The 10,096-nt window shown below is 42.4% G+C and overlaps 1 protein-coding gene across 6 annotated transcripts in view; it reads right to left on the bottom strand.

Annotated features, from left to right (window-relative positions):
• Positions 1-428: 428 nt before the first annotated feature.
• Positions 429-10,096, bottom strand: part of eps15l1a (epidermal growth factor receptor pathway substrate 15-like 1a) — a 264,285-nt gene continuing 254,617 nt past the window's right edge. For 5 of the 6 annotated variants that reach the window (XM_052037612.1, XM_052037608.1, XM_052037613.1 and 2 more), the window contains one exon: positions 429-1,324. In XM_052037612.1, coding sequence (XP_051893572.1) covers positions 1,317-1,324 — 8 coding nt within the window. In that variant the 3' untranslated portion in view covers positions 429-1,316. The remainder of the gene's footprint in view (positions 1,325-10,096) is intronic. The other variant, XM_052037611.1, reaches the window with a different exon arrangement.

Below are 10,096 nucleotides of genomic sequence, written 5' to 3'. Positions count from 1 at the left end.
CCAGAGAAGTACTTAATGCCACTTATTGATGGCAGAAGTAATACTTCAAACAGTAGCAAAGGCAACTTTCTGTATTGGAAGCATTATATTTAGAAAAGTTGTTAAACAATAGGTAGCACCTGACCCTAAATGGAGTTTCATCCCAGTTGTGCAAAGTTCAAGAGCAATGCCATACCTTTTCTCACAATTTTCTGCAGTTCACTACTGAGTGTTCTAGTTTCTATTATATTCAGGTTCCATCTGTTCTCTTTGCAAAAGGCTCAAAATTCTGGGCATATCACGTCGTAAGGTATCATACTGAAGACAAAGAATGCACACGTTCATATGGCATACCACAAGAATACACAGGACAATGAGAAAACTTGGTTACTCTGCACACATTTTCATTATGCTACAATCAAAAAATAGTGAAACTTCAGGGAGTTCACTGAATTATCCAGTTGTACAGGAATGTCTCCTCACATTTATTATATTAAAGAAAAGAAATGTGCAATGAATTAAATTGGATAGGTTTTTCAATTACACAACAGTGTATCAGACAAATATAACTGACATAATGTACAAGTCTTTGCAGATTAATAAGCTGCACTGGAACAGGGTGATTCCTGCCCAGGGTTTACTGCAGTCACGCAGTAACACTAAGGCATGTTTGATGGAAAGGTGTGGGAGGGTTATTATAAAACATGAAATGGGACACTGTACATTTAAAGTCTGTGAAAATACCACTAGGCATTTTGCAACACAAAGAGACTAACAAACCAGGCAGTTTATACATATATATTATATCATTTTCCTTTGGGAGAGAGTGTGGGAGGGGTTTGGCTTTTTTTCTCTTCAATATCGCAAATAAAGTTAGTTAGCATCAGCATCAAAGCTTTCAAGTCTTTCATGTGCATGAACACAAGAGCTGGGACTGCCGATTCACTGAGAATGGTAAAGGATTCTCTCTCCTTTTTAATTACACGGTACATTCTTTGTGCATCATCACCTTCTGCATCTCCAATGGAGTCCATGTAATTGATTCAGTACCATTTAGAGAAGAAGTGGGGTTTTGAGCCAGTTACTCTCCAGTACATTCAGAACACCCAGTGTCCAATCATTTCCTCTTCCCTTCCTATTTCTCTGCCCTTTGTTCTTACAGCTCGCATGCTTTTGATTGAGTGGGCCATGGCACTATTTACACATCTGACATTTCTGCTTTGCTGAGTGCTATGGCAAGCTCTAGGTCTTCTTGTTCTTGCCTGTGTAACCGCTCTAATCTCTCACGTTCTGCTCTTTCACTCTCCCTTTTTGCCCATTCCAGCTGCTCCTCTTCATTACCAAACTGGAAAGAAAAATACAAATGGGGAAAACATTAATGCATGTTTAAGTTGCTTCTGTTATAACAAAACACACACCACACTCCCACCGAGATAGAAGGATTAGTAACCACCTGTGTGACGAACACCAACGGTACAGGTCCTCCCCAGTTTACGAGCACCAGACTTATGTACAGCATATACATATGAACAAGCATTTGGGAGACTGGCGGGACGGAGTTGCCGGCTGCTGTGGGGCTGCAGGCATCTTCTGCTGTGTGGGAACTCAGTTTGTGACTGCATTTCCGTCTTACGAACTGTCCAGGTTATGAGCAGTTCGCAGGAATGAAACCCTGTCATAACCTGGGGGCAACCTGAAGTGAGATAGGAGCAGGAGAATTGTCTGCTCAATCTCTACAGCTTCCATACATTATCCAATATTATTCTGTGGACCACTGAATCTGACCCACATGAATTAAAAAGACAAGTTGAAGCTAATGAACATAATCCTGCTGCATGATCTTGGCAGTTACGGGTTATATTAACTCTACCCCACCTATCAGATTTTGTAAGTCTGTACAATCTGCTTTTAAACTACCTCTACCCTGTCCATTTTACTGTGGCAGCCAACTAACCACAGTTCAATGCCCAAATGATTAAGGTCTATTAATCTATCCCTAACACTTTATTTAACAAAGCTTTAGGACCACTCAAACTTTATGGAACTCTGCACAAAATTCATTCCACCTTTCCTATTTTGCTACTGTGACTGCACTTCAAAGTGTTTTAGGACAATCCCTCTGAGATGACAGGCACTATAAGCAATGTTTTCCTTTTCCTTATAACACCAAAGTATTCCACAAGGCTTTTTTTTAATACTTCTACTTAATTCTGTCCTAATCAAATATCAAGGTAAGATAGAATTGATCCTAATTTATTTATCCAGTTCATTGAAGGCCGGGCTAAAGATCAGAAATTCTTGCTTAAGGTTTAATTTGTGATTTCACTTCTGCAATCATATAGTCTTAAAATTTTCTTTCTTCAGGTTCCTACTTTTGCATCACTGAACAGAAGTGAAAGTACCAGTACACTGATCTTACTTTACTGAACACTTTGCACTTAAAATTATCTTAAGAATAGGAGTACGACATGTGGCCCCACAAGTCTGCTCTGCCATTCAATAAGATCATGGCAGATCCAACTTTCTTTGTCCACTTTCCCCATCTAATTTCCCACCCTCTCCCCATAACCCTTGATTCCTCCACTGATTAAAATCTATCTGTCTCAAGTTCGAATAAATTCAAGGATTCAGCCTCGGCAGGAATTCCAAAGATGCGCACCTCTTTGAAATAAGAAATTCTTCCTCATCTCAGTGTTCAATGGTTGCCCCCTTATTCTGAGAATATACCCTCTTGTTTGGGGTTCTCCCATGAAGGGAAACAGCCTCACAGCATTTTCCCTGTCAAACCCAATAATCTTTTATGTTTAAACAAGATCGGCTCTCATTCTTCTCAACTCCAATCAGTACAGTCCCTAGTGAACCTTCTCTGAACCACCTCCATTGACGATATCTCTTTCTTAAGTAAGGGGACTAAAACTGTATACAGTATTCTGCTTTTACCAAGGCAATCCACGGGGATGGAGGATGACTTGTTTCCACTTGGTCTGAGGGTTCCAGGGTGGCTGATGAGAATAGTGGACAGACGGGGCAGGAGGTGCCTGCTGGGGCAGGTGGACAGTTTGTGAGATGGTGCACTTCTTCCACTGCTTACCCAGGGCTTCTGGGTGCTCTTAGTGCATGGATTTAGTGTTACAACATAGAACAATATGGCACAGGAACAGACTCTTCAGCCCATGATGTCTGTGAACGTGACACCAAATTAAATGAATCCTTTCTGCCTGCACATGATCCAGATCCCTCCATTCATGTGCTAGATTTCAGCGGGGTGGTATCCCCGCTGAAATCCTATGTGAAGAGCTTCAGTCTCTGACAACATCTGGGAAGAGGAGGATAGACCAGGAAACCTCACAGATGCCATGACTGTAACCATCTCCAAGAAAGGAAACAAGTTTGACTGTAGTAACTACAGAGAGATCTCCCTGCTTTTCCCGGGACCTTCTGAATCTCCTCTGCTCAACGGCCAAAGAGCTGCTCCTCAAATCAGAGTGTGGACCCGTCCATCAAGATGCACAATGGACACAGTCTTCATGCATGACAATTCCAAGCAAAGCACAGGGAAGACCACCAACCATTATCCAAGGCCTTTTGCAACCTCACAGTACTCCAAATGTTGTCACATTTTTACAAAGTCTTCCCTACTTTTATACTCCAACCCTCCTTGAAATAAAAGCTAGCATTCCATAGCCTTCCTGATTATGCTAGCCTTGTATGTTTTATGTATGCAGACTTCCAAAGCCCTTAGTGCTGCCACTAAAATAATCTGCTTGATCATGTTTTTGCTCCAAAGTGAACAATTTCACATTTTCCCACATTACACTCCATTTGCCAACTTTTTTACCCACTCCCTCATCTTATCTGTAACTGTATTTTCTTCACAGCTCGCCTTCCCGTGATTTTGACAAACTGTCAGAAACCAGGTTCAGTTCACACTGCACTGTACCACGGAACAATATCCCAAAGAATTTGCTATGGCTTTGAATACCGACGTTTCCAACTTCACAGCCAACAGCTGGGTCTGAGGGGAAGAAATATTGGACTCTTTTATTCAAAACGAAACTCATTTATTATACGTGGAAGTTTTATGCAACCTGATCTAACATGCAGTTATCAAAGTTAAAACCTAACTGCATAACTTAGTCTCATAAATTTACTTCTGTAGGATGTTATCAGTTACTGTGAGCACTTGGTAGCTCAGTTTGGTGGTGTCAAACCTTGCTCTATTTCCCTTTTGAATTGCTTATTTGGATTCAGGTTTGCATCTGAATTCCAGACATTATTGTTCAGTACAATGGATGTTTGATTTCCACAAATAACTATATATATAAACATACGCAATTCCATTGTTACTCTACAACAGTGACGACAAATCTAAAGTACCTATTGGTATTGGTTTATTATTGTCACTTGTACCGAGGTACAGTGAAAAACTTGTCTTACAAACCGATCGTACAGGTCAATTCATTACACAGTGCAGTTACATTGAGTTAGTACAGAGTGCATTGATGTAGTACAGGTAAAAACAATAACAGTACAGAGTAAAGTGTCACAGCTACAGAGAAAGTGCAGTGCAATAAGGAGCAAGGTTACAACAAGGTAGATCGTGAGGTCATAGTCCATCTCATTGTATAAGGGAACCGTTCAATAGTCTTATCACAGTGGGGTAGAAGCTGTCCTTGAGCCTGGTGGTACGTGCCCTCAGGGTCCTGTATCTTCTACCTGATGGAAGAGGAGAGAAGAGAGAATATCCTGGGTGGGTGGGGTCTTTGATTATGCTGGCTGCTTCACCCAGACAATGAGAGGTAAAGACAGAGTCCAATGAGGGGAGGCTGGTGTCTGTGATGCGCTGGGCTGTGTCCACAACTCTCTGCAGCTTCTTGCGGTCTTGGGCAGAGCAGTTGCCGTACCAAGCCGTGATACATCCAGATAGGATGCTTTCTATGGTGCATCGGTAAAAGTTGGTGAGAGTCCAAGGGGACAGACCAAATTTCTTTAGCCTCCTGAGGAAGTAGAGGCGCTGGTGAGCTTTCTTGGCCATGGCATCTACGTGATTTGACCAGGACAGGCTGTTGGTGATGTTCACTCCCAGGAGCTTGAAGCTGTCAACCCTCTCGACCTCAGAACCATTGATGTAGACAGGTGCATGTACACTGCCCCCTTTCCTGAAGTCAATGACCAGCTCTTTAGTTTTGTTGACATTGAGGGAAAGGTGGTTGTCATGACACCATTCCACTAAGCTCTCTATCTCCTTCCTGTACTTCGACTCATCACTGTTTGAGATACAGCCTACAACAACGATGGTATCATCTGCAAACTTGTAGATGGAGTTAGAGCAGAATCTGGCCACACAGTCGTGAGTGTATAGGGAGTAGAGTAGAGGGCTGAGGACGCAGCCTTGTGGGGCACCAGTGTTGAGAATAATCGGCCGGAGGTATTGTTGCCTATCCTCACTGATTGCGGTCTGTTTGCTAGAAAGTCACGGATCCAGTTACAGAGGGAGGTGTTGGATATAAAGTCCTCTTGAGATATATGGTGCTCTTCTTGCTGGCATTCGACTTTGCATCCTCTGTAGATCTGAGTTCACCTAAAAGTGCTGTTTGCTCATCACCCGTGATCACTGATCTACACTGGTTCCTGACCTTGCAATGCTTTGATTTTATAATTTGGTTAATAGAGTTCAGTAAAGTACCTTGGAACATTCATTACTTTAAAGGCACCATATAAATGCAAGTTGTTACTATTGTAACAATATGCACTAGGTATTTGTTTAGATCTTGAATTTAACAGAGTGGAATTTACAGGAGCAGATTTTAACTTACCACATTTTGTGTCTGCTTATTAACTATGTAAAGAAATAAAGATTGCTCCTTACCTTGGCATCTGAAAGGACAAATTATTATTCAGGGTCAACACTACGATGCAGATATGCACATTCAATGTTCCATTCAGATACGTCATCACCCTGATACAGGGTACCGCAGTCTCTGTTGCTTTAAGAATATGTCAACGTGAGACAGCAGATTGTTCACATGATCTTCCTCCATCTTACTGTATATTTGCCCATTCATAGTGATGTCTCATTTCCTTCATAATGTTTTACAATATGGGAGGCCATTCGCCCCATCAAGTTTCTGCCAACTGTTGAAGCAACCCTATTCTTGCCCCCCACCCCACTAATTTCCCTGCAACCTATTCTCTCATGTACCTCTCAACTCTGCCCTGATTGTCCCACCACATCTACACTAGAGGTAATTTACAGTAACTAATTAACCCAGCAACCAGCATACATTGCAATATGATCACTTGAAAAGATTGCAAATTGGATCAAGTCTCCTGCACACCGTGCGATCACCATAGCCTCATATTTCCCCAGCAGGTGCTGCTTGAGCAGGGAGAATTCAGCTAAATTTATAATCTCAAACACTACAGTCAATACGCCCTTTGTTGAAACTGCAGGGAATACTCTGGACCTGTAAATATCTGCAAGTAAATGTCATTTTTTCCAACAGGAAATCTGACAAGGCAGCAGCAACACATTATCTCAGACAAATCTCAATAGCATAAATTTTCAATTATTACCAATAAGCTAAAAGAACCAGAAGTGCAGTGGCATATATATGTAGTGATGTATATACCACAGTAGGCAGAAGCTAATACTTATGTTGCTAACCTCAGCAGAAGCAAGGCGTTGGAGGTGGGCTGAATGCCTAGAAAGATGGTTCATCAACAATTGTTTCAATATGCCTATTTGCCTTGAAGTGGGTGAATCTTGCACGAGAAACAAGATCATACCAACACAGGATCTGAGATGACGAGAAGTTCAAAGGGAGACTAACAGGAGTTTGTGCAGAACAGTCTTAAATCCATGACCTCGCTTTTAAATATTTAATTTGCCACCTGCCTTTCACAAAATATTTTTACTATTGAAAGTTTACCAAGTAAACAGCTTTCAGAGGACTAGCGATTATTCACACGTTCTTCAAAGCCAGACCTACTTTAAGACATCAAAAAGATTTCCATTTTTGCAGAAATATTGTGCTGATACTTGTGCCGATTCATGTGGTAAAGACTGATTCTCTGAATCCCTTGTAGTTGGATCTTCTATAATTTAATATAGGTTACGACAGTCTCCTGGACTATTCTGACTATCTTAAAGGGCTTGCAGAGGAATGACTACTACAGTCTGAATAACCCTCTGTGCCTGCACAGTTCCTGTACAGTTACAACACTGGTATCTCCTGACAATGTGGAAAATTGCCTAAGTATGTCTTGTTCACATAAAGCAGGATAAATACAATCTGACTAATGGCTACCCAACCTACTCAATCATCACCAAAGTGATGGAAGGTGTCATCAACAGTGCTACCAAGTGGCGCTTACTCATCAATAACCTGCTCACCAATGCCCAGTTTGAGTTTTGCAAGGATCACTTAGAACATGGAACATAGAACATTACAGCACAGTACAGGCCCTTTGGCCCACGATGTTGTGCCGACATTTTATCCTTCTTGAGATCTATCTAACCCTTCCCTCCCTTCCACCATCACGAAGTACTTTGAGAGGTTGGTCATGGCACACATCAACTCCAGCCTACCAGACAACCTGGACCCATTGCAATTTGCCTATCGCCAAAACAGGTCTACAGTGGATGCCATCTCCCTGGCCCTTCACTCAGCTCTGGAGCATTTGGACAGTAAAGACACTTACGTTAGACTATTGTTTATTGACTACAGTTCTGCCTTCAATACAATAATACCAAGCAAGCTTGTCACCAAACTCCGAGACCTAGGACTCAACGTCTCCCTCTGTAACTGGATCCCTGACTTTCTAGCAAAACCGATGCACCATAGAATGCATCCTATCAGGATGTATCATGGCTTAGTACGGCAACTGCTCTGCCCAAGACCGCAAGAAGCTGCAGAGAGTTGTGGACACAGCCCAGCGCATTATGAACACCAGTCTCCCCTCCTTGGATTCTGTCTTTACCTCTCATTGTCTTGGTGTAGCAGCCAGCATAACCAAAGACCCCACCCACCCAGGACATTCTCTCTTCTCTCCTCTTCCATCAGGTAGAAGATACAGGAGCCTGAGGGCACGTACCACCAGACTTAAGGACAGCTTCTACCCCACTGTGATAAGACTATTGAACAGTTCCCTTATACAATGAGATGGGCTATGACCTTTGACCTCATGACCTACCTTGTTGTGACCTTGCACCTTATTGCACTGCACTTTCTCTGTAGCTGTGACACTTTACTCTGTACTGCTATTGTTTTTTTTCTTGTACTACATCAATGCATCCTGTACTGACTTAATGTAAGTGTGTACTGTGTAATGAATTGACCTGTAAGATCGGTTTGTAAGACAAGTTTTTCACTGAACCTCGGTACAAGTGACAATAATAAACCAATACCAATATCACATAGCCCTCCATTTCTCTATCATTCATGTGTCTGTCTAATAATCTCTTAAATGTCCCTAATGTATCTGCCCCCACAACCTCTGCCGGCAGTGTGTTCCACGCACCCACCACTCTCTGTGTACAAAAACTTACCTCTGACATCCCCCTGCACCTTCCTCCAATCACTTTAAAATTATGCCCCCCTCGTGTTAGCCTGGGAAAAAGTCTCTGCCTGTCCACTTGATCTATGCCTCCTATCATCTTGTACACCTTCAGTTCAGAACTGCCCTTGACATCTAGGCAGCATTTGACAGAGTGTAGCAACAAGGAATCCTGCTAAAACTGATGTCAATGGACACCAAGGAGAAAACATTCTGGTCACTGGAGTCAAACAACCATCCTAGCCCTTGGACATTACTGTAGAAACTTAGGGCATTATCCTAGGCCCAGCCATCTTCAGCTGCTTCATCAATAACCTTCCATCCATCATAACGTCATTGGTGATGTTCACTGATGATTACACAATGTCTAATTCTATTCGCAACAGCTCAGCAAATGAACCTATCCACACCTCCATGCAGCAAGACCTTGATGATCTTCTTCTTAGGCTGTCCCTTGGGATCAAAGATGATCCACTTCCACTGAGGAGTGGAAGGTGCCCATGCATGATTTCTTTTAATATGGGATGGCTTTTGCATACCAGCTGCCATATGGTCTTCAGGCATATGGTCTTCAGGCTGAGAAGTTGCAAGTAATATTCATGCCACAGAAGTACCAGGTAAGACCATCTATAACAACAGAGTTTAACCACTAGCATTGCCAATGCTGATCCCCCAATATCAAATGGTAAATGGTTTATTATTGTCACATGTACTGAGATACAGTGAAAAGCTATTTGTTCACATGCTATCCAGATCATTCCATATGTAAGTACATTGAGATAGTATAAAAGGGGGGAAAAAAACAGGATGCAGGATATAGTGTTACAGTTACAGAGAAGGTGCAGTGCAGGTAGACAGGGAAAGGGCCACGACAAGATTGAGAGATCAAGAGTTCATCTTTATCATATGAGGTCATATAACAGTGGGATAGATGCTGTTCTTGAGCCTGGTGGTATGTGTTCTCAAGGTTTTGTATCTTCTGCCCAATGGGAAAGGGGGAGAAGAGAGAATGACTGGTGTGGGAGGGGTCCTTGATTATGTTGGCTGCTTTCCCAAGGCAGCGGGAAGTGTAGACAGAGTCCACAGAGGGGAAACACAACCAGAGTCAGACAAGTAAGTATCATGGTTACAAGAGCAGGCCAGAGGCTGGGTATTCTGCAGTGATAAATGCATCTCCTGAAATCCAGAAAAGCCTTTTTACCATGTACAAGGCATAAGTCAGGAGATCATTTGCCTGAATGAATGCAGCCCCAAAAGTTCTCAATGAATAACATGATCCAGGTCAAAGCAGCTGATACACTATCCAAATCATTCAATTCTTACATCACTGACACACAGTGGCTGGTGTTTGTATCATCTATATAATGCACTGCAGTTACTTGCCTGATTGCATCTCCAAAGCCCATGACCTTTACTACCAAGGAGGACAAGAGCAGCAAGTACGTGGGAACACCACCTCACTTCAAACCCCACACCATCCTGATTTGGAAACATATCGCCCCATCCTTCATCCTGGAACTCCCTGCTCAAAAGCATGTGGGTCTACCTTCACCAGAAG

The sequence above is a fragment of the Pristis pectinata genome, chromosome 24 (assembly GCF_009764475.1).
Source record: "Pristis pectinata isolate sPriPec2 chromosome 24, sPriPec2.1.pri, whole genome shotgun sequence".
NCBI classification, from domain to species: Eukaryota; Metazoa; Chordata; class Chondrichthyes; order Rhinopristiformes; family Pristidae; genus Pristis; species Pristis pectinata.
Note: the sequence above shows the minus strand (reverse complement) of the source record. Positions and strands in the feature narration are given on the sequence as shown.